Below are 23,954 nucleotides of genomic sequence, written 5' to 3'. Positions count from 1 at the left end.
TAGTACGAGTACGTTTTGCAATACCTATAGCCTACCATGACGTTTGATTCCACACGCTCTTCCTGCTCTAGTACGAGTACGAGTGCATTGCCATCGAATCGCTCCCTCGTTCATCTAAAAGGACTCACAGGTCCCCATTATCAAGCTCCTCATTATCAAGTTCCCCTCTTATTATCCGCATTTATTTACTTTAGTATTTTATTAAGCCACCCCCCTCTCTTTTGTAAATTTTCTCTAGTAAATTGTCTCTAATATATAGTTTTTAGTAAATACATATTCTGTAGTAATTTTTCCTCTATATATAATTTAGTAATTCCCCCGCCGCCTCATCTCCCCCTCTATTTATATGTATATATATATTTTTCTCTCCAACCCCCTTTTATATATTCCCCCCTTTTTTCCCTCCTTTACACTATATCCCTCCCCCCTCTACATTCCCCTCCTTTTTCTTCCTCTAAATTCCCATTAGATTTATGCTCTTAGATCCCCCTTTTTTTCTTTACTTCTTTCTTTCAAAAAACCACCCCTTAGTCTTTCATTTGTAACATCCCCTTGTTTCCTTCCAATCTCTACTCTTCAAACTATTTCCTTCCAATCTTTCCTGGGCACCTCTTCTTTCTAGCTACCTTAGAAAAAACCCCCTCTAAAACTTTGTTCACCTCATTCTCCCCTTTATATATCCCATTAAAATTTTCCCTTTATTAATTGCCCCAAGTAATTGTTCTTACCCTCCATTGTTTATAATTGAAATTTTCTTTTCCTATACAGTTCCACACAACCACTCAACCTAACCATGTACCTTATACACTCTACCTAATCCACACTTGAACAAACCCATCTTTTTTACTTAAATTTTTACATCATGCTGGTTAAGTTTATGGCTAAGCTTCTAATTTATTGTTACCCCAATAACAAGAGAGGAATGTTTATGACACCTATCTTCCCAACTTAAGTTAACCTGGTTCTTATCATGTTTTCTTGTTGCATGGTGACATGTATGCAGATTCTCCTCTTCAGTAAATGAGATACTTGTCAAGACTTCACTAGCTGTACTTTTGTTTGCAAATAGTTTTTTAAACATTATTGGCATTTCTTTCCAAATAAACTCTTACCTTCTCGTAAGTGGACACTGATCCCAGAATGTCGACTACGTGAAGGATTCAACACTTTTGTAACAACTTTTGTTTTATGAACACCCATGTAATAAATAATTTTTAATCCACCCTTATCTGAGCTTCGTGTGCCTTGTTGTTAAAAGGTTTTATATTTTAAACACACACACACACACACATGAACACTTCCTCAACTATGAATTAATATTTTATGTACCCCCATGAAATCTTTCCTTTACACTTTTTTTAAAACCCCCCCACATACCAAGCCCACTAATACCTCCTCTAATCCCTTCTCAACCCATGAATGCATTCGCTCCTTACTCCACTTGTGACTTAAACTTCAATTGTGGCTAATTAAACTTAAAATTAAATAAAAATCTAAGAATCCATATGGTTGTCTATATTCCCAGATAGAGCGATAACAAGCTGGGAAAAATAGGCATTACCTGTCTACCCAAATGTAACTATGATGTTCTAACACCTACTTTGTTTGAATGGTGGTAGGTAAGTGGACCCCGACCTCGGAATCTAAACAACTTGAGGATTTGACATCTTTTTTCAATATTATGTTTATCAAACTCAATATTATTAAAAATTCTTAATTTTGATCAAAAGTTTTGCACACTCTAGTTGTATTTTTCAACTTAGATGTCAAAAACATTTTTTCCTTATATGTTTCCCTTTTTAAACTTTTGATGGAATTAATTGCATGGCTCAATTATTCATGGGATTTTTAAATCTTAACACACACACACACACACACACACACACAATTTCACTATTATCTTAATCTACAAAGGCACATGCCCCCCCGGCAATGGAGCAACTCCTTCTGGGTGATAGCTTCTCACTTGGATCTTTCTCCCATGATGTATTGCAATTTTGAGACTCTTACAAAGTTTGAGACCTACATGGTGATTGAGGTTTCTACTCTTAAAACTATGTAAAGTTTTATGGGTCATATCTATTACCTCTCATAGGTGTGTACTTATAATTCTTCCTCCTTTTTTCTATAATCCATAGGAAAACCTTGGTGATGTATGCATTTTTTTAATAATGAAACCTTATTCCTCTCTTAAAGTTCTTAAAATTGGATCATAAGATGCCTATGTATCCACTTATTGGTGATAATTGGTTCTAACTTTCCCCCCCAAACCTTTTTCCCCCACCTCCCCTCGCCACCCATATGCATACACACCCACACACATATAGGAAATACTTTTGTTCCCACCTTCCCTTGCAAAAACTTTATAACCAAATCATTAATAAGCATTCAAGGTTCCCCCTCCCCCCTCCCTTCTTCCCTTGCAATGCTACTAAGTCATGTTTTATAGCACCTTGAAAATTTTTTGGCTTCCCCTCCAATTTGTTTTTCTTTTTTTAATTTTGGCCCCTAAAATGAAAATTTTTTTGGTTATCTATATGTATTTCCTTGATAACGATTATGCACACACTTACTCTCCCTTATTAGAGTTCCTTCATAACCTAGAACACTCCCCAACCCCCCGCCACACTCTTCCCATTTAGTTACACATATTGTTAAGATGTTTACTTAATTTCCTACTTGTATATTAATATTATTACTATGTTATAGTCTATTATAAGACCTACACTCGAGAGTATTTTTTGCTTAATTTAATATAATAGTTAGGTCTAACCCCCTTTTTTTCCCCCTTAAGGGTTTTTATTGTTATGCATACTCTATTAAATATATATACATGATGCTTTGGTACTTATTATAAGAGCCTAACCTAACTACATAAAAAACCACAACTCTTAAATTTTAAGTACATCACTAATTTCCCATGCACCACCTCACTACAACCCTTTCCTTTCTCAACTATCATCGTTTTCTTGGATGTTTTGATACAGGTCTCCTCCTATATCTATGAGAAAATTCTCTCATTGTTTACCTTCTCTTAATTTCCTCACCCTTAGACTAGTATTGCAACAATGGCCTCAAACTCTTAGGTGTCTATTTTCTTCTCACTATTCCGCTCCCCTTCATTTGCCTCCTTCATCGTCGTTGTGATTATGAGCTAGATTTGTGCCTTTCTCTATAGCATCTTCTTGTTTGTACCTTGCTACATGTGCTCACTTTTCTACCTACCTTAGTCATCACCATAGTTGCCACTTAACTTGTCACTACTTTCTTTTGATGTGCCTCCTTCTTCTCCTCTATGCATTCAAAGGAAGTCCTTCCAGCCACATTGAATTATCTACATATGGAAAAACCTTTTTACCAAGGTTCAAGATCCTTTTCCTTTGATCCACTCGGGTTCTGTGTGGCTCTTGGGCTCTTCATGACTTTGCCTTCTTCTTACACCTAAGCGTCTCCTAACAATGAGGTTGTAGACTCCGTTTTTGCTTGTATTGCTCTCAAGAGGGTCACTCATCATATGTAACCCTATCACATGAGTTCAACAGAAGGATATTTTTTATTTCTAAAATTTACAGAAATAAATATACATAAGGGACTATTTAAAATAGTTTTGGGAAAAATTTACAGATTTGTATAGAAAAGGGGTACATTTTATAAATGAAAATTTTACAGATAAGGGATTTTAGAAATAGGCCTTGAACGCATGTGGTATAGAGGGTTTATACATAGTGAACCCCCCGAGGTATTGCTTTCATTCATGATACTCTATAGCTTCACCTCCTTGCTCGCAATTCTCAATTTGTCTCCTCTCTTCATCCCCTTGCTCTCCTCTTTGCTACATTCTTTCGCACATGCTCTCTTCATCACTTTGATCTCTCTACTCTTTCACACTCAGGTCTCTCTTCATGCAGCTTGAACCCAATCTTCCCTTTGCTTTCTAGCTAGCCCATGTTGCGATTGTGATTATCTTTCCTTTGCTTCGTAGCTAGCCCGTGCCGCCATTGTGATTATCTTGCCTCCTCTATTGGTCGTAGAATATTATCACCTCCACTTACTTGTTCCTTCTATAAACTCATCGCCATCTTTGTGGTTTCTTTACTCATGCTATTGTACGTAGCACCTTTCTGATGACCCTTCATTATGCTAGCCTTATTTACATTGCTTTCTTGATTCATGGCCTCTCCCCACTAGAGTTGTTGTTTGAAATCTGTGTGGTTCATTAACGACATGCTTTTTGTGAAGCTTCCATTTTCTACCTCCTTTGATGGTGTTGTGGTTGTGCTGTACTAAGCGACATTTCCCAAGTCCCAAAAATCCCTTCTCTTCAACTTGTGCTAGCTCTACTCCTCTTCTACTTGCTAAGCTGCCCTTCATGGTGGCAACATTCTCAAGTTCTCTTCTTTGCCATTTGTTTTTTGTGTCTACTCTGTTGCTCCTCTCTTGTTGTTCTACAAGCCTATGGCCTTCTTGCATTGGTTGCCTTCTACTTTTTCATCTCTCTCACAATGAAATTCCTTTCATCCCACAAACTTTATTGGTTAGTGTCAATCAATGTACGTTCCTGCCTCATGTTTACCTCTTTCACTGAGCTGCCTACCTCCTTTGCCTCTCTCTCTTTTTCTTCTATCTCCTTGTGTGCTTTCCTTTACTATCTCACGCTTTTGTATGTGTGCTCACCAAGGCTCGACAATGACTCCTCTGCACCTTCATCGTTCTAGGTGCCTCTCTCTCTCTCTCTCTCTCTCTCTCTCTCTCTCTCTCTCTCTCTCTCTCTCTCTCTCTCTCCTCTCTCTCTCTCTGTCTCTCTCTGTCGCTCTCTCTATGTCCCTCAGTCTCTCAATCTCTATCTCTCTCTCTCTCTCTCTCTCTCTCTCTCTCTCTCTCTCACTTCCTACACCTTCCTCTCTTTTTCTTAGAGGTACCCTGGCCCCCTTCTCTCTCTCTCTCTCTCTCTCTTTCCTGGTTTTCTTATATATTCCTTAATTTCTCTTTAATTTTATATTTGCTTAGTATGTTCCCTACTTCTCTTTGTTTTCCCTAATTTTCCTTATTTATTTTTCCTTAAGAAAAAAAACACCCTATCTCCATTTTTTTTAATAATTAAACTTATTTATTCAAATTGTTGTAGCTTTCTTCACCCTAGAGACCACATTTATGCATAGCTTTGAAAGGAGACTTATTACATGAACAAAAGAACAAAAATAAAGGATCCTACAGTTGACAGATGAGTTTTTCTTCAACCCCGATGATCAATGAACTACCACCAAAATAGAGATTAGCTAGCTTATGAGGTGAGCCAAAAATAGAAGATGACTTACCCAAGTAGGACCTTTAGCATGCTTATGAGCAATATAGCAAGCAAGCGTATGGAAAAAGAACCAATACAACATTGTAAATAGTGTTGAATTTATTAAAGATCCTTGCACATGCACAAATTTCACATTTTTGAATTCTTCCTGTCTAGGGTGAATCTAGATACCAATATCACCAACTATCAATGTTTTAAGACCATCATGCAATAGTCCCACTAGTTTGGATTCCAAATTTTCAATCCAATTTAGTTTACAAAAAATCAAGAAAAAGTTATGGAGTGTGCCCTCGAATGGGTGTGCATAAATTTAGCATAACATTGGAGTGGTGAAGAAAGCTACAACATTTGTGAGACTGGCGTCACATCTTTTAACTCCAATAGTTCCTAGATTTTTTATTCTTTAAAGAGGTATTTTTTTCATGTAATAAAGTCTCTTTACAAATAGTGTGGATATGTGGTTTTTGGGGTACATCATGTGTGATCTTGGCATCACATATTTCAATTGCAATAATTCCTAATTTTTTTCTCTTAAGAAAGATTTTTGTTCATATTCTAATAAGTCTCATTCTAATATAGTTTGGACGTGTGCTTTTTAGAGTGCATATATATGGCATCAATTGATTGCATTTATTATGGACAATGCTAACATGTAACTTGCGTTGCATAATAGTTTTGAAATTCTAATACTTGTTAAGCTAAATTACATTGTCTGGTTTATTTGGGGTTACGGTTTATATATAGCTAACCACTAGCCATACACTTAAAGGACCATATTGCAAAATGCCAAGGCCTTTTTGAGAAGAAAACTATTTATAGTTACTATATACTAAGAATTATACCTTCTCAAGTTCCTTTCAAGACACACTCACCAACAGAACATCAAACTCTTAACCTTACAAAGTATTGTCTTCCAATCACATCAAGAAGGTGTTATATCATATGAACGTCATGTACTAAATTGTAGGCCTGGCTTTCTCAATTTCACACTTCCTGTACCCAATTTTCCTGTTTTAATTTTTTGAGTTCCAAAAGAAGATGTTCTAGAACCTAGAATTGTGGATACCCAATCGTTCCCACTGGAGATCCCGTCATATCCGAAATTGTGGGAGGGCTCCTATTCGGATATGGAGCGCTACACTATGGAAGACGCAAAAGATATCGTCGAGTGAGTATACAGGATAACGTTCCGGGTATTCGTTTCACTTGGATGATGGATCTATCGATCTTCGAGTGATTTTGCGGAGATTTGCTATTGCAGATACGCACGAAAAAGAGGCGTGAACGTGATGCCAGAGCTCGATGTTCCAGGCCACGCAGCATCGTGGTAATCGCTTTGCAGACCTTTTCTTTGTCCTCCCTATCACTACACTGGCAAGACCATCTGTTCGTTCTCCCTACAATTGTTTAGAAGATCTCATATAATCAATCAATGCCGCGAGTATCACCGTTCACCAGCTTTATTGCGTCCAAATTTGTGTGAGCGAATCTCCTTGCATCCATGGTAATTTGTTCGACCTTTTCGTTGTCCTCACTATCACTAGAGTTAACAAGCACTAGCATTGTTTATAAGACCTCATATACTCAATGGCTGAATTTGTTTTCATACGAGTATTGGCATACAAATTGTTTGAGGGAATCTCCTAGGTCTTCTCCCACTTTTTTTTTATAACTTTGTTTTTTTTTTAAATGTTGTAACGGTATTGGTTATCCAACCAAAGCTCTCACCTTCTCCCACTTTCTTTTTAACTTTGTTTTTTATTCGTGTAGGGGTGTTGGTTATCCAAAGCTGTGGCCCTCCCCCAATTGCACACAGCCACTCGATGTGTCTAGGAATTTCACCTTCCAAGTTATTAATGGCATCATATCTGGTGAGTCTGATCTCAAAAAAGAATTAATTGCCCCCTTTCTTGATCAAATGTGGTGATTTTTTAGCATTTGATTAGTCTCTCAGTATTGTTTGAATTTTTGGTAGCATTGCATGGAAAGGTTTCTTTTCAACTCCCCTTTAAATAGTCTACTCATTAGTCACGTGCCCAAGTTTTCACATATCCAACTCCAATAATTTAGTCTATATGAAAGAGATGCATTTTGCATAGCTACACACCACATCCAACACATGGGAAGGGTGCTAGAGATGGGGATGCATGCATAATGAATATGCCTACTCACTCCCACGCCATGGCTTTACCATGGGGAAACACACTAGTAACAATAAAGGGAGTCCTTTTTAAAAACCAAATGTGGCACCACTTGTGTGATGTTGCCCCTAGGTCTTGCAGATTTCTCCAAAACCTTTTCATTTGACTTTGTCCACATGGGCGGAGATGAAGTTAACACCTGTAAGATTCTCTTCATCTCTTCACACCTTTTTCTCTTGAATTGCACAAATTGATGTGTCCGTATTACAAAACTATAGAGTATACTCATGAAAACCAAGCTTTTTCTCCCATCTGTGTGTAGCTTGTTGGAGTCAAACATCCCATATCAACAGTTGGTAATAGATCTTCTTCCTTGGCTAAGATAATTTCAGCATTTCAATAAACATAAGTAGAGCTTAGCTCCAATGATGTGTAAACTTCGATGTTTGGACTTGCTCCTTTCTAAATCAGCTCCTCCCCCCTTCATACAACATCCACATTCTAATCATTTTTGTAATATTGCATAGTGCAGGTTGCAAAAGCATAATTTCACTGGCTTTGATGCATATCGAAATTTTGTTTTGCAAGGAGAATCAATAAGCATATCCCATGGATATACACCTGTGAACTGGTAAATCGATTTGAAAATTGACATGTTGTGGTATGATATGCTTCCCTTTAACATGTTAGTTATAAATTCTCTAAGGTGAGGCTTTCTTGATTAGGGAAGAGCCCTTTGACAACTTCGGCTCACAACTCAACAAAAAAACAATCATTCACAATTGGTCTCTCTCTCTCTCTCTCTCTCTTCTTTTTATGCACTCATTTTATCAACATTATTGTTGCATACACTAGTTACTATTTTTTCTCCCATCATGCTTTCTGATCATCAATATGCTTTGTATCACAATGGCAGGCTTCAAGCTGGCATTGCACCAAAAGTGGTGAAGGCAGGGTTTAGGTGTATCGTGAGCGATCAAGACGTATGGTACTTAGACTATTTGGATGTTACATGGGACAAATTTTATATGAATGAGCCTTTGACAAACATAACAAACCCAAATGAGCAAAAGCTAGTTATAGGAGGAGAGGTGTGCATGTGGGGTGAGACAGTCGATCCATCCCCGACATTGAACAAACGATTTGGCCCCGAGCGGCTGCTACTGCAGGTAGCCCTGTAATCACACTTAGCATGGTCAAAGTCTTATGGATATGTCTTACTATTGTTTTGATGTTAACAAGGGCATGCTTGTATCATCCAAGTCACCATTCTATTATGATAGGCAAGTTGTCTACTTTTGCAGTAGTGCTCCTACATAGATGTATGCAAGTGCAACACATAGTGGGTAGTAATTCTTATTTACAGTTGCTTATTGGTTTAAACATTTGTTAATATGTGGAAGAGCAGCTATGGACCAATGTGCAAAGAATTGCAAAGGACCCAATGGAGGCGTTGCCAAGATTACAGTACTTTCGATGCCTATTGAACCAGCGTGGCATTGCAGCAGCTCCTGTTAATGGCACTGGACGTGAAGCACCCATTGGACCTGCTTCTTGCTACTTGCAATGAACTTATAATCTTTATTATTAACATCTTCTCTCTCTCTCTCTCACTCTCTCTCTCTCTCTCTCTCTCTCACACACACACACACACACACATACACAAACATGCGCACACAGACACACACACACGCTCACCCACGTGCATGTGCACATGCATGCATGGATGGATGCTTGCAGACGTGCATGAGTAGACACTAATGTAGACACAGACATAGGTGAGCACGTGTGCATGTGCACACACACAATGAAATAAGGTGTGCATATGGAATTATTAAAACAAGGAACTAGTTACTTTTTAAGTATACCTTATTTGATATGGAACAATAAGAGCTATTCTTACCTTGATCTTAACTTATTATGTGTAGTTTTTACACAATGATATAATTGATTTGTTCCTTATTTTTTTCTCTTTAACTAAATTAATAGATCCACTTATGGGTGACTCGGGGCATTGAAAAGAGCTTACTAAGAAGAGTATATAATGAAACTTGCATGTATTGATAATTTGATTTGTTCCTTATTTTTCTCCCTTTCACTAAATTAATAGATCCACTTAAGCTTGACCCAAGGCACTGAAAAATAGCTTACTTAGAAGAGTATATAATGAAACTTGCATGTGTTGATAATTTGATACATCCTAAGATATTATTGGCAATTGCACTAGACTTATACTCCTTATTGGATTAGCTATATAACAAAGATATAATTTACTTGACTTCATGGACTAAGAGTATATTGAATTACCCTAACTCATGGACAAGTTAGATAGGTTGTCCTATATAATTAATTCTTCCCCATGGGCTAAGAAATGAGATAGGACCCCACTTTACTTATCCTTGACTATGGGGGTGTTGGACCACCATGTCTTTGCGACTTAATTATTATAAGGACTAGCGATCTTGGACCACCCTCTCCCTTGGTAATGCTTGAGTAATGGAGAGTGGCAGCCAACTATGAATCTGAATTGACCAAAAGACAAAGGTGTGGGGAGGTACACCTTTCAGTTCTTGTCGAGCTTCGATGACCGAGGACATGGAACCTGAGGAACCCGAGGACACATAACCTGAGGAGCTCAAAGACTTCCTAGTGAACTACAAATTCCATTAACACTTTGCCAGAAGCCTGAGCGTGTCTTTAAAAATGATTCAGAATTCATCAGAGAATGTAGATGACTAGTAGAGGAATGATAGAACCCATCCAGGTATGCAAAACAAGTAGGCCTTTGTCTATAATGGCTTTGGAAATATAGTTCAAAATCCAATCATTTTGAAGAGCAATGGCTCCTCTTCAACACCTAATAGTTTTTCTGAGTATAATTTTTAGCATTCATAGAATCTTCTAAGGTTCCCCAGAGTTGTTTTGCATAACTTTTTGCAATCCCTACTCTATTGGCAAAGGACCTCAAATGTCAAAAAGGATTTGTCATATAGTGTTTTAGGATAATGGAGTGTTGTCCAACATAGGCCAGCGCAATTGAGCCTTAAGGATTTTTATTAAGGACTCAAAGGAAGTGAGTTGGGTCACTGCTCCACTCCTCTCTCCCCCAAGATATGTCGCTTCAGGTTCCAAATGGCTTACTACCACTCACTTGATGTATCAAGGTTCTTTTTGAATTGTAGTCTTTCTTTCACGATGGAAGGTGTTTGAACTACTGCTTTACATGGGTTGTTGTTGATAGTGTTGAGCTCGTACCAGATGCCATACTGTCGGTTTGCTCTAGCAACATCATGACTCATTCCGTCTTCTAAACATGTCTAGTTAAGATTTCATGAGCACTCTTTTATTTGAGAGCTTATGCTTCAAAACTAAGCATTTTGTATGGGCTTATGCTTTGAAACAAAGCAATTGATATGGGCAAATCTTCAAAACACTTGGACCTAAGCTTGTTTTGATTCGAGCTTAGAATATCACTTCCAAGCCACATGATATGAAGAACAGACATGCAAGAGTGATATAAACACCCTATTGACACTACCATTTGCAAAATCTTTGCTATGGGTGACTCCATTTTGTGAGCCAGTTCATCTTATGCACTGGTAAATATTCGGCTAGGACACTGTAATATAACAATTGATTACGATTGGTCTTAGACCACAAATTAGAATGCATTGATCCTCAGAAATGAGGATGCATACAAACTAGTCCTATTGCTCACCCATTGGGAGAGAGTTAGGATCGTGGTCTGGTAGTTTCTTTTTATCTATATGGCATAACCTTTGAATGCTTCATTCTTTTCCTACACATCTGTATGGGATTTTCATGGTCAGCTACTACTAGTAGTCGTATCATTGGGAGATTTGTGCTATGGTAGACTTTGGATAAAGGCCTGCCCTCCCTTTTCTAGAGGTCCAGCTACCTCATTTATGCATTACATCCAACTAATAGATGTTGAAAGAGGGTCATTGTTTGCTTGGGTGTAGCCATTTTTTGTGAGGTTCAGGGACTTTTTTGTATATAGGTATCTTGCATGACCCATAACTTATGCATTGCTCAACGGAATTTGGCAAACTTTGTCTTCAAGTTGTAATACACATTCCAAATTGAACATGAGAGAAAAAAATTATGGAATAAACATTTGGAACGAGACTATTAAAGCATTACAAGTGCTATGTTGCATGTGAAGCATGCATCCTGAAGACTATACAATATAGAAATTTATTCAAAAACATCAAAATTATGTTCTATACATACATGCAACCAAGTAATCATTCAAAAGTACACTACGTGACATTCTCCTCAACCCAAGGAGACAGCTAAATGAGAACATTAAGTGTGGTTTAATGGGCCTCCAATGTTGTGCTAAAGTGATGCATACCCATTTGAGGGCACACTCCATAACCTTTTTTTTATTGGTTGTTAAAAACCAAAACAGATTGAAAATTTGGAATTCAAACTAGTGGGACTACTGCATGGTGGTCTTAAAACATTGATAGTTGTTGGTATTGGTATCTAGATTCACCCTAAAATGGAAGTTAAAAAAGTGCACTTTGTGCATGTGCAAATATCTTTCAATAAATCCAACATATTTATAATTTTGAATTGTTTCTTTTTCCATGCACTTGCTTGCTATATGCCTCATAAGCATGCCAAAGGTCATTGCATTTCATAATACACAGCATCAAACCTGATACACGGCACTTGCTCAAACTCGATATTGTGCCCTTTGTCCTATTTGTGTTTTGAAGCATTTTAGGCCACATTGCACTTGTTTGGAATATCCAATTCTGCTGACGTGTATCGTTCGAGGGAGAAAAACCGATGGCATCTGAAATTTTGCTACTCCCGCAAATTTTGAATTTTCACACCTCTCGCCCATCAAATCTTGGAAGATTAAGTATTGCAACCTGTCTTGCCTTGTAAATGCCCTATAGCCCACATGCACCTGGATGTGACCTTCAGACTTTGGTTTGCCATTGTCTTCTTTCGAGTAAGTTGTCTTCTATTATTTGCTTGCCTCACTAGCTAGGTTCTCTGGGTCTATTCTGGGCTAATTGTGGCCATGGTGTCACCATGGCTTACAAGAGAAGCAGACAGAGGTTGCAAGAGATCAAAGCTAAAAAGCCAAGTCAAGGCACAAGGAACAGAGTGCGGGTCGAGGAAAGAGTTGGCACGATATTGAAGTGACAACGGAATAACTTTTGCAACATCTGCAAAAGGAGAAACAATGAGAAGAAAGAAGACTCCTTGCAGAGCAGAAGCAAGAAGTGGTTGCAGATGCACGCATTAAATCATTGCCATATTGGAAGGAAGAACATGAGCTATGGTGTCACAATTGGTGGGAGCATTTGAGGCAGCAACATTAGGCCATTCAAGTGATTACCAGTCTTGAGTCTTCACAAGTTTTAGCCTGCACCCTAAAGTTTGTAGAGCAACAACCCTACCAACACCTCGGGAGATGCATGCCCAAGAGATGATGCTCTCCAACCTGAGAAATGGCCTACAAAAAGTGAAAGGGGTGCACAGCTTAGATCAACTAGCTACAAAGAGAGCGACATTATCTATGTTGGTGTCCCCTAAAACAAAGGAGAGATGGCTTAGGCGCACAATGTCAAAGATATTATCAATCAGAAGGACCAACGTGACTCCAGTGGTTGAATGTAGAGCAGAAGCAATGCATGATCATCCCGATTTGAGAAGTCTATGGGCTTTAATAGAACACAAGAAAAGGAGAGATAGCCTAAGTGCAAAAGTCATTGGAAGGTGTTTGAGGAGCACATCATTCACATGCTAGATACAATGCAAGTCAGTGGTGCCTAAACCATCTTGGTGGTTGTTTGTGATTGAGCTTTGGGATAGTTTACTTTTCATTTCTTAAAGCAAGCTTGGAATAAATGTGATTGTCATAAACCAGTCTGGTGGTTGGAACATCATGCAACCATAGGCTAGTTCAACTCAATCGCCAGTTATGTGATTGTCCTGAACCAGTGTGGTTGAATATACATTAGTTGTTGTCCAGCCCGATAGCGTGGTTGAGCAAAAAATTAACAACAATATATTTTGCAATATATTGTTATTTTAGTAAACCATCCCGGTGGTTGGAACATCATGCAACCATGGCTGCTTCAACTCAATCACCAGTTATGTGATTGTCCTGAACCAGCTTGGTTGTATAAACATTAGTTATTGACCAGCCCGGTGGTTGACATTATTGTGTTTCTTAGTACTTAAATTCGTTAAATTTAATTTCCTACTGTTCGGGTCATATACCACTATTTCTAGACTGGGATGGCTTGGAATAAGTGTGATTGTCCTAAACCAACCCGGTGCCAGTTCACGACATATAGCAAGCATTTACTGAAAGAATTGTGATTAAAATTGTAAATTTCAAAAATGAAGAGCAACATATTGTTCTTTTCTAATTGTGAAATTCAGAAATGAAAAGAAATATACTTGTTATTGTCTAATATGTGAAGATGAGACCGTCAGGCTAAACCAGCCCGGTGGTTGAAATTGTGACATTTTCCTAAACCATCCCAATGGTTGAAATTGTGACTGCTGTCCTAAATGTGTCCTAAACTAGCCCAGTGGTTGAATGTCCTAAACGTAGCTATGAATGACTTGAAATATGGTCATGCTGGAGCATTGCTCCATGGGGATCGATGCCCATGCCTCCCCGATGCATGTGCAATCTGTAGGCCACCTAGATCCTCATCGTGTGTTGCAACAAGGGAGGGTAGGTTTTGTAGCCTAAGGTCTCTATGGAAGCCATTGGTTTGTCCAAAGTGAGACTATGAGTGGCACCAGATTGAATGCATTCATGGCACATGCTTGTAGTTTGAAGCTGAAGAAGAAGACATTCAATGTCTATCCAAATGAAATGAGGGAAGACAACCATGTTGCCCTAAAATGGAGATTTGAAAATGTCAATGTTGAAGGATCCGACGAAAAGAGATGGCTACTATCATATAAGAGCACTCAGCCAAGGGATCTTATAGGTCATGTGGTTCAATCCATCCCAAAAAAAGTACTTCACAATTTCACGACCACTAGCAGGATAAGCAATTCAAGACATGCCTAGCCAATTTTCCCCGTGACACTATTGTCTCTATCATAGATTTTGCTAAAAATTATTCATTTCAAGAACAAGATGAGATATAAAGTGCTCACTGGTACAACAAGTAGATAACAATTCTTGTGCATATCACGTACAGTCATTTGCTTGATTCTTCCACGCCTAATGCCAATCTGCTTATTGACTCACATGAGTCCAGGTCAGTGCAATGCACATAGCATTTCTACATTTCAGATAATAGGGAACATGACACCTTATTTGTGCAGCATGCTTTTCTACTACATTGGGAATGGCTGAAAAATAAAATTTCCCATGTAGAAAATATAAAACAACATTGGGTGTGGTCAGACGGTGCTGCTTCTCAATTTAAATTAGCTCTGGATTCTACTTCATCTCAAGGTTCAAATCCGTGATGACCGGTCCAGACATGATGTGGAATTTCTTTGGGTCTAGCCATGGCAAGGGTGAACATGATGGTGCGGTGCTATTATTAAGCAAGTTCTGTTAAAACACCAATTAGCATGCCCTCAAGAAAAAGTTCAATGATAATATATACCCATGATGTTGTAACATGGCTTACAACCATCCTCTCCACAGGTGCGCATTCAACATATAGTAAACAAAGCCTTAAGAATATTGTACATAAGTGTCCACAAACATTTGTATACTCTCATCTAGTAAGAGCTATTAAGTTCGAGATGCAACCTGTGCCACAATGAAAGAAGGACAAGAGTGTCTTCAAATTGGATTTAGACATGCATAAGCACATCTCGAGGTGTCTTGGAGCGGTGGACGAGGACGACTAAGATAGTATGAAGAAAATGTAGTCTCACTGCAAGGAAATAATATTCCACTTGTCCTAGAAAATGGAAAATGTATTTGATACTATGCTTCTTTTTAGAATATCCCAAGCAACCACCGTGCTGGTTTTATTAAATTATTTTTATAAATCCCAAATGGGAGATCCCATGCTTGTTTTTAGTATATCCCAACAACCACTGCACTGGTTTCCCATAACGAATCCACACATCCACAAATCCATTCATCTTGTAATCATAGAAGCAAACCACTGCACTGGTGGCTATAAATATCCTAATGCAACCAACCACCGTGCTGGCGATCACTTATCCTACACTACTACTATGCTATCCCTACACTACTGTCATGCTAGTGCACACTGCTATACAAAAACAGTCCCCTTTAGACTGGTTATTATTAACCTTCAGATTTCATCCCATTCTTGTTTTTAATATGTCCCAACAACCACAACGTTGGTTTCCCATAACGAATCCACACATCCACAAATCTTTTCATCTTGTAATAATAGAAGTAAACCACCGCATTGGTGGCTGTTAATATCCTAGTGCAACTGACCACCATGCTGGCGATCACTTATCCTGCACTACTACCGTGCTATCCCTACACTACTGCCGTGCTATCCTAAAATTTGTTGCACAATGCTATACTAAAACAATCCCTTTGAACTGGTTATCACTAACCGTCTGATTTTAAGCACCGGGCTACTTAAAACATTTAAGTACTAACGTGAAAGTAGGTTGACACAAAATCAGGTATTACGAGCACCATGAGAAAGTCCACAAGTCCAAGAAATGTCTGCAAGATTTTTTCTTTTTCAAAATATGACATTTAATGGCTCAAGGAAATTCCAAACTCCCAACTATCTTATCAGCCTCTTTATAGCAAGCATCTCCCAACTCTTTAGGCTAGTCTAATGCACAATGGCAAACCTCTTCACACACTCGGATTACACACTACTTGCTTGACTCTAGCAACTTATACACCCATAGTAATTCCTCCTTTCGTTGAGGTTCCTCTTCATCCTAGACTTTGCGCTCTATACATCTTCGCGCCTCCATCATGTCCTACCAAAAGAAACCTACATCATGAGCATGGCAAGTACCTTAAAGAAGCAAGAAAAACAATAGCCAGGGTAATTACTATTCACCGTCTGTGCCAACTCCAAGTAATACACCCATCGTCCTCCTTATAGCTATTTTCCTCCTTCTTTAGATCTGTTTTTGCAAGAAGGTCATCCAACATCGTTTTTAGATAGAACAAAAGCATTAAAAATTCTTTTAGGTATGCTGTAGATTCGCAGTAGATGAATCTGTGTACAAAGTTTTGAAGCTAGATTTCATAATAGGCTCTTAATTGTGTCTGCACTGCACTTAAATAGGGAGAGAGTTCATTGAGCCTGACCTTCTCATTCTTTAGTCTCATGTTAGTTGTTTAATCGAAATCTTTTGTCTCACATTAGTTGTCTAATCGAAATCTTTCGTCTCACATTAGTTGACTAATCGAAATCTTTCGTCTCACATTAGTTGACTAATCGAAATATTTATGTCTCACATTAGTGATCTAATTGAAATCTTTTGTCTCACATTAGTTGTCAAATCGAAATCTTTTGTCTCACATTATGGTTCTTGGCATGTCAAAGGACACTATCTAGTCACATAGCTGAGAAAACATTGCCCAAGTAAACTCTGGAGAAGATTAACATTTTAATAGATTATAGACATATTACATAGATTACATCTCAAAGACTCCTTTCCTTCAGACTACATCTCAAGGACTCCTTTCCTTCAGGGGGTTGGTTCCACATTGCTTTGAGCAAGTCGCCTTGTTGATCTCTCTGATTGCAAGCTCCTCCTTTCTCCTTTCCTTGCTCCTTTCTAGAATGGGGCTGGTTCCTTCCTTTAGGGGCCTGGCCCCTCCCTTCATGCCACTTCCTCTTTCCTTGATTTGAGCTTCTTGGTTGCAAGCTCAACCCTTCTTTCTCCTTTCCTAAAGGGGGTTGGTTCCTCCCTTCAGGCTCCTTTTCCTCTCAGTCAGGCTTGATCTTGGCCTTCTTCAATTTTATCTCCTTGTCTTTTGCATCTTTTGCCCAAATGGCAAAGTTGAGTAGCAACGTCTACTTTCTCGTGGTAGATGGTTGCAGCAAGTAGGCACATTTGATCTTTCCATGACCTAGGCGATGGCAAATGGCATTCTCTACATAGCAATTTTGTATGCACAAACACCCAAAGCAAAAAACATGCCGTAGGGTGGTAACATGCAGGCCATCAGATCATGCAATCATCTATGATAGGGGTATCTCAAACCATGCATTTCAGCCCCTACTACATAGCAGAATAGGCACTCTAGGGGCAAGGGCCATATCAACATGCATTAAATGGCATGTCGATATGGCCCGTGCCCCTAAAGGGGACCCCTCAATGGCCATATCATCAATTGCATTTTGCTTAGTTACACAGCGGAATACATTTTCCTTGGTACACAAATATATAACTCCAAGAACCAATGCAATGGCTGTCATAGATCTTCTACTATTTGCTAGGGTGCTAGTCATCATAGACATCCTCCTGTAATATGTTAAAAAAGGTAATGGAGCTATAACTCCAAGAACCAGTGCAGTGGTCTCTCCAAGAAAACCTTGAATTTTGGGCAATGACAGGCTGTCAAGCCAGAGAATGCACTGAGGCAATGCTCATAATGATAGATTGTGTCTCATTATTATGCCAAAAACCAACATGGTGGTTGCTCCAAGCCAACCTATGATTTGCATGGGCAAAGATGCAGCAAAAGGCTGCACGATGATAGGTGATCAAGCTAGAAACTATGTTATGGTGTCATTCATAATGATAGATTGCGTCTCATTATCATGCCAAGAACTAGCACGGTGGTCTCTCCAAGCCAACCTTCAATTTTAATGATCTGCATGGGTGCGGTGCCCAGTAACAGGTGGCAAAGTTGTGGCAAAAGGCTACGCAAAGATAAGTGGTTAGGTGGCTCAGGCCAAATATTACGCTGCACAAAGTAGTGTAGAGATGCCGTGTGTCAAGCTATGCAGTATTCATAATAAATAGATTTCTTCTCATTATTATGCCAGTGCGCCATTATGATGTCAAGAGAATTTCCAGTGAGAGCGTGGGTCCATGGAAAATTCAAATATTCACTCAAGAGCACGTCACGTCACGGCCCCAAAATGGCCTTGAAAATAGTTCCGTGATTGGCTACACCCAAGCAAACATTGACCCAAGAGATGTAGTGTCAAACTTTGATAATAAAACGTTATTATTTAGGGCTCGTAAGGTACATAGGTTGTTCATGTCATTGGAAATGTTTTCTAGTTATTATATTACTTCATTGATGTAGAGCATAATGCACAAGAACCATCTACACCCATTTTATGAGAGTTTTATAAGAAATGGGGAATGGAGAAGCTCTGTCAATCGAAGTATTTCTCCCACCTCTGTGTCTTTCTTCTATAACTCGACTTTTGGATTCCCAGGTGCATTGTTATTGATGCACACGTTGTTTGAAGTCTTGAGGAAGGAGGTATTTTTGGATTCCAGGTGCATTGTATTGATGCACACATTGTTTGAATGCTTATCCTTCTTTCCATTTTTTGTCACGATTATTCTTGCTTTCACTAAGAAATACACCCTACTTACTTGGGTGAATGATGGACCCTGTGAAATGTTGTCTGGAGTCGGTTGGATGACTCTATCCAATCCCTAGAACTAATGGCATTCTCCAAGAATGATTTTTTACATAAGGTAGGGTGATACATTGAGATAGTGATGTTATGCTACACGAAACTTCTTCCCATAGATTTTGATTTAAGGCTTAGCATCTACTTTACCTACTTAGCATCAGTGCTTCTATGAAAATTATATGTTGCTTGCTTCAACGACTAACTTGAGCCTCTTTTGACAATATATTTGAATGTATGGTGGACTTGTGGTGGTCATGAGCGAAGCAAGGGCCAGAATAGAAATCACGAATGAGGCAATGACTAGCATGTTACATCTTGGCCATATGCCCTACACCCGAGATTTGTGGAAAAATGGGTTGCCTAGGGCTTGCCAGGGATTAGCTCTACATTTAGAGGTTTGACTAGATTATGCACAACTAGGTGCTCTAAATGCCATTCTTCCCTTATCTAGGGTCAAGAGAATTGGTTGCACTTTCACATTTGTTTCCATCTTTCACTTAGCATGGCATTGGTGCTAGTCTACATGTGATTGACATAAATATTCTACATAAATCATTCATTTATTTCCAATGTTTGGAATATTGATTAAGTTTAGAAGAGCACTGACATAAATCTTACCCATAAAGCTTTGATATTTTCACATTTTTCACTTAGAATGGCAGAGGTGCCAATCTACATGGGATAACAAAAATCTTTCCCATTTTTTCACAAATTTTTTAATGGAAATTGGCACTGATGCCAATCTCACATGGAGATTGGCAGTGCCATTCTGTAGAACTAAACTAGAATGGCACTAGTGTTATTTTCCATGTGACTGACACCAATGAGATTGGCACCAATGCTAGCCATTCTCCACAAACTCAAATGGAGCTTTGCACCACTGCCATTCTCCAGGTCCTAAAATGAGATTGATCCAAATGAAAATCTAATTCAAATTGTAGAGAATGGCATTGGTGCCATTCAATGAGATTGGCAGCACTACCATTCTACACAAACTCACATGAAGAATGGCACGGATGCGTCAATTTTATGAGCAAAAACCTATGAGCAGGTTTATACGAGCGTGTTTTTCAAGAGATTTCAAATATAGTATTTATTTAGGAAACATAGTTTTTACACTTTTATTTTCATTAAAACTAGATCCCTTTATCATAAAATTATACAGACTAGTCACTCATTCATTTTTACATAACATAAATCTTCTTATTCATAGACATCCCTTTGTACCCTTGTTATTACCTTAAAAAAGTATTGAAAAATAATTCATTTAAGAAACGTCCCTCATAATCACTCTCAATATAATAATATTATACATAAATAATTACTTATTAAACACATTTATATTATATGGCAATATCTTTCAAGTGTTTTTATAGTATTAATAACAAGATATTTATGGACATGTTTCTACAGAAGTTTAAATTACTATAAATAAGTATGAACTTGGGCTTATATATCACTCTCATAAAATACATGTATTATTTAATACTATATATTCAAGGTTTTCCAAAATATAACCCCATAGATGTGCTCAAATGGGGTTTTCGATCAATTTGAGTGGCTGAATGACTATATTTGGACATTGGATGTGAAAGTTATGTCACTTTTAAAAGTGTTGTCCAAGGTAGTTTCGCGAGCAAAACTACCTTGAAAGACCTTGTTCAAAGGGGTTTCACTGGCGAAACTACCTTGATGGCTTGCTTCAATGAGTTTTCTTTGGAGAAACCCTTTCTTGAAGATAGGTTGAGAGAGGTTTTTCAATGTCACCCCCTATTAAGTAAAAAGTTGTAAGAAGGATCATAAGCGAATTTTCATAGAGAACTCTACTCTACATGTGGGTTTCTTCAAAAGCCATCCCATTATGTTCTCACCATTCCCAAAGATTCACATAAATATTCGTGTATAAAATAGGCATTCCTATAATACTTTTCATATTTCTAAGTGAAACTATGTTTTCTTCTAATCCATTTTTGTCATATTTTTGCATAGTTGGAAGCTTTTTTTTTCCTTCGCTTAGACGCTTGGAAGATTTCGCTCGAAAAATGCTCGTCCCTGATTGGCACCAACATTTTAATCCAACTGAGTTTGTGGAGAATGGCACTAGTGCCTATCACACATCTTTAACCTATTAACCATGGACAAAAAAAAGAAGGGAAGACACGTGACAATATGAAAGAGGGAGAAGCTCACAAATTGTCACCATGGATGCTCAGATACCTTTGGAGGATGACCAATGGCATTTGATGTTTGAGTTGAAAATACCATAAAAGTGATGAAAAAATGACCTCCATAACTCCATCAACATAGCCATATCCATAGACAACCTCCATAACTCCATTAACGTAGCCATCTCCATTCAACTCGCAGTCCTCCCTTTCCTTTCCCATATCCTTCTCACATGGCTACCATTCCATTATCCTTTGCCTTGTGAGATAAATTTTCTCCAACCCCCATCCCAACCCATTCAATTTTGACAACAATGCAGATAACACTCCATTCCCTGCTCGATGGGTGCACTCCTAAGAAATCCTCGGTATCACGTGCATTCAAGGGGTACTTTAAAAACCCCTCAACTAAAAAATTTCCCCCAATAAAACCACCCCTCTTTACTTATGAACTAACGGATTTTTTCCTAAAGTTGAGTTTTAAAACCCCTCTTGTTATTGTAATCCTGTTAAATTCTTCTCAAAAGTGGGATTAAAATACCCCTCCTTTTGAATGCACATGGTACACTAACATTTTTGGAGGTGAACCTCTTGAGGTTCCCCGTCTCTTTCATACTATTGCAGATGGTAAGCAAGCGGGTTCTAGGATCTTATATCTCCATTGTAAGGTCATAAGCTAGGCCATGAATTCCTACGATGTTGGTAATATTACCACTTATTGATGTGCCATGTACCACTCGAAAGATAAGAAAAAATGCATACTGTTGTTATTGATGCCTGTCGATATATTTGAGTTGCAACTGATAGTTGTGTGGCAGTACGGTTCAGCACAAGGTGGCTAGGGTAGAAGAAATTAAGAAAAATTCTCACCAAAACAAGAATTTGTGCCGATTAGGTAGCAAAGTTGCAATCAACTACCAAAGAATCCAAGTTTGCATTTATCAAAAAGCAAAAAACATGCAGGCAGAAGTTTCATCAACCATGTTGAAACTTATTGTTCCACCAAGGATTAATGCTTTTGCACTGCCATTCAAACCCACTACTTAACACTTGATACCACACCACTAGGAGAGATGGAAACAAGGGAGGAAAGGAGGAGGAATAGGTAAGAAATGTTGAGGATTGTGGAATGAAGAAAATGAGAGAAAGGTAGAGGTCCCATCCATTTTAGCTCCTATCCTTTCATTCGTAATCCCTCTTCTAAAAAAGATACATATATCCAAACTGAATCTACTAGCTAATGAATATGAGAAAGATCTACCTTTACAACATTTTGTATACTTTGCTCGGCCACTTTGGTCTATTTCGTCCATAAACAATCTCATAGTTATGATGGATGAGATGTTGGAGGCTATCCAATTTGCACTAAGAATCCATTTCATTTGCGATCAAGATGCACAGGCAGAGACATTTATTTCTACAGCAAAGCATAGGTTGCATACTAGTAAATATTATACATAAATCTTTCACACTTGTTTCCATCTTTCACTTTAGCATGGCATTCTTTGATTCTTTTTGCATATGTCCAAGTGGCTATTAGATAAATTAAAATGTAAGACAAAAACCCAATTAAACACGTTATTCCCCTTTTCTAAGTCTATGTAATTGCTCCTATTAAAAGAGTTTTTAAAGAAAACAAGAGAGATTGGAGTACATTTGTTTTTGCAACCTTTTACATCATGTTAGAAGCACCAATATTGAACTTTTTGCTCATGTATGTAAACATAAACACCAATTAAAATAATACCATTGAATATTAAAAGAATAAGATTGATTGCTCAAAAAGTAATATAACAACAATTGAGAAATGAGCAGGAAACCTTTGATATATGCTCGAAGTGTTTTGTTATGTTTTGCTTGGACTTTGTCCCTTCAATTCTAGCATGCCAGGGTGAAGGGAGGGTAAGATGAGTGATTTGAGGCGAGGAGAGCATCCTTGTAGCTTGTAGTTTTAGTGGATGTAGTCCTTAAAGGGAAGGTAGATCTTAATTTCATTAAGGTGGGCTTTGAGCCCAAGGACGGAGGGGTTACAAGAGAGAGTTTAGGCCCTTCTTCAGACATATCTATGTAAATAGATAAAGATATTTGAGATTGAAGAGACGCTTATTATTTCACATGTGGATATTGAGAGGCATGAGAAGGTGACTGATCAAAAAGGGCTACTCAAAGGGAAAAAGAAACACAATTCTATGTGCAGTGTCATAGGAAATGGTTAAATCTAGATTCATAAAGCTTGTCAAGGCTCTCCTTCTTTGAAGAGCATATGGAGTAGGTGGTGTTTACTTGCTCTTTATAAGAAGGCTCTCCTCCTTTGAAGAGCATAGGGAGTAGGTGGTGTTTATTTGTTCTTTATAAGAAGGCTCTTCTCCTTTGAAGAGAATAGGGAGTAGATGATATATGAGTATGAGGCATCTGTTAATTCTTTCACTACACAAATATTGGGTAAGAAAATTTGTGATATGTGTAGAAGAGTTCCCCATCATGCTAGTCAACCATATCTTTGGGATTGCAATCATGGCATTCTCTTGGAACTCATCCTTTAGTATTGATGAGATTATTTTCCATCAATGCCTATTATGCGCTTCATTCCTTAAGTTGCGCTTCATTTCTTAAGTTGCTAGGATGCTTGCATGATGCACTAGATCCTTGGCTACGTTTTGGGCAAAGTTTTGCTAATCCCTCTGTCAGCCAACCTACCTCAGGATGCTACGTGTTCTTGGACTCTTAGAGATCATGCTTACGAGATCTT

At 38.3% G+C, this 23,954-nt stretch overlaps 1 protein-coding gene across 1 annotated transcript; it reads left to right on the top strand.

The window, feature by feature from the left end:
- The first annotated feature begins 6,408 nt into the window (after positions 1-6,408).
- LOC147887031 (beta-hexosaminidase 3-like) lies at positions 6,409-9,236 on the top strand. Its single transcript, XM_087394550.1, is given in 10 exon segments — positions 6,409-6,473; positions 6,567-6,632; positions 7,076-7,176; positions 7,588-7,647; positions 7,769-7,802; positions 7,979-8,077; positions 8,172-8,231; positions 8,363-8,570; positions 8,573-8,615; positions 8,850-9,236. Coding segments are annotated over 10 exon segments (879 nt in total). The 5' UTR covers positions 6,409-6,432; the 3' UTR covers positions 9,017-9,236.
- Positions 9,237-23,954: the final 14,718 nt, after the last annotated feature.

This window comes from Dipteris shenzhenensis, chromosome 23 (genome assembly GCF_047967505.1).
Source record: "Dipteris shenzhenensis isolate YYH24624 ecotype China chromosome 23, Dip_SZ_1.0, whole genome shotgun sequence".
In the NCBI taxonomy this organism is placed as follows: Eukaryota; Viridiplantae; Streptophyta; class Polypodiopsida; order Gleicheniales; family Dipteridaceae; genus Dipteris; species Dipteris shenzhenensis.
Note: the sequence above shows the minus strand (reverse complement) of the source record. Positions and strands in the feature narration are given on the sequence as shown.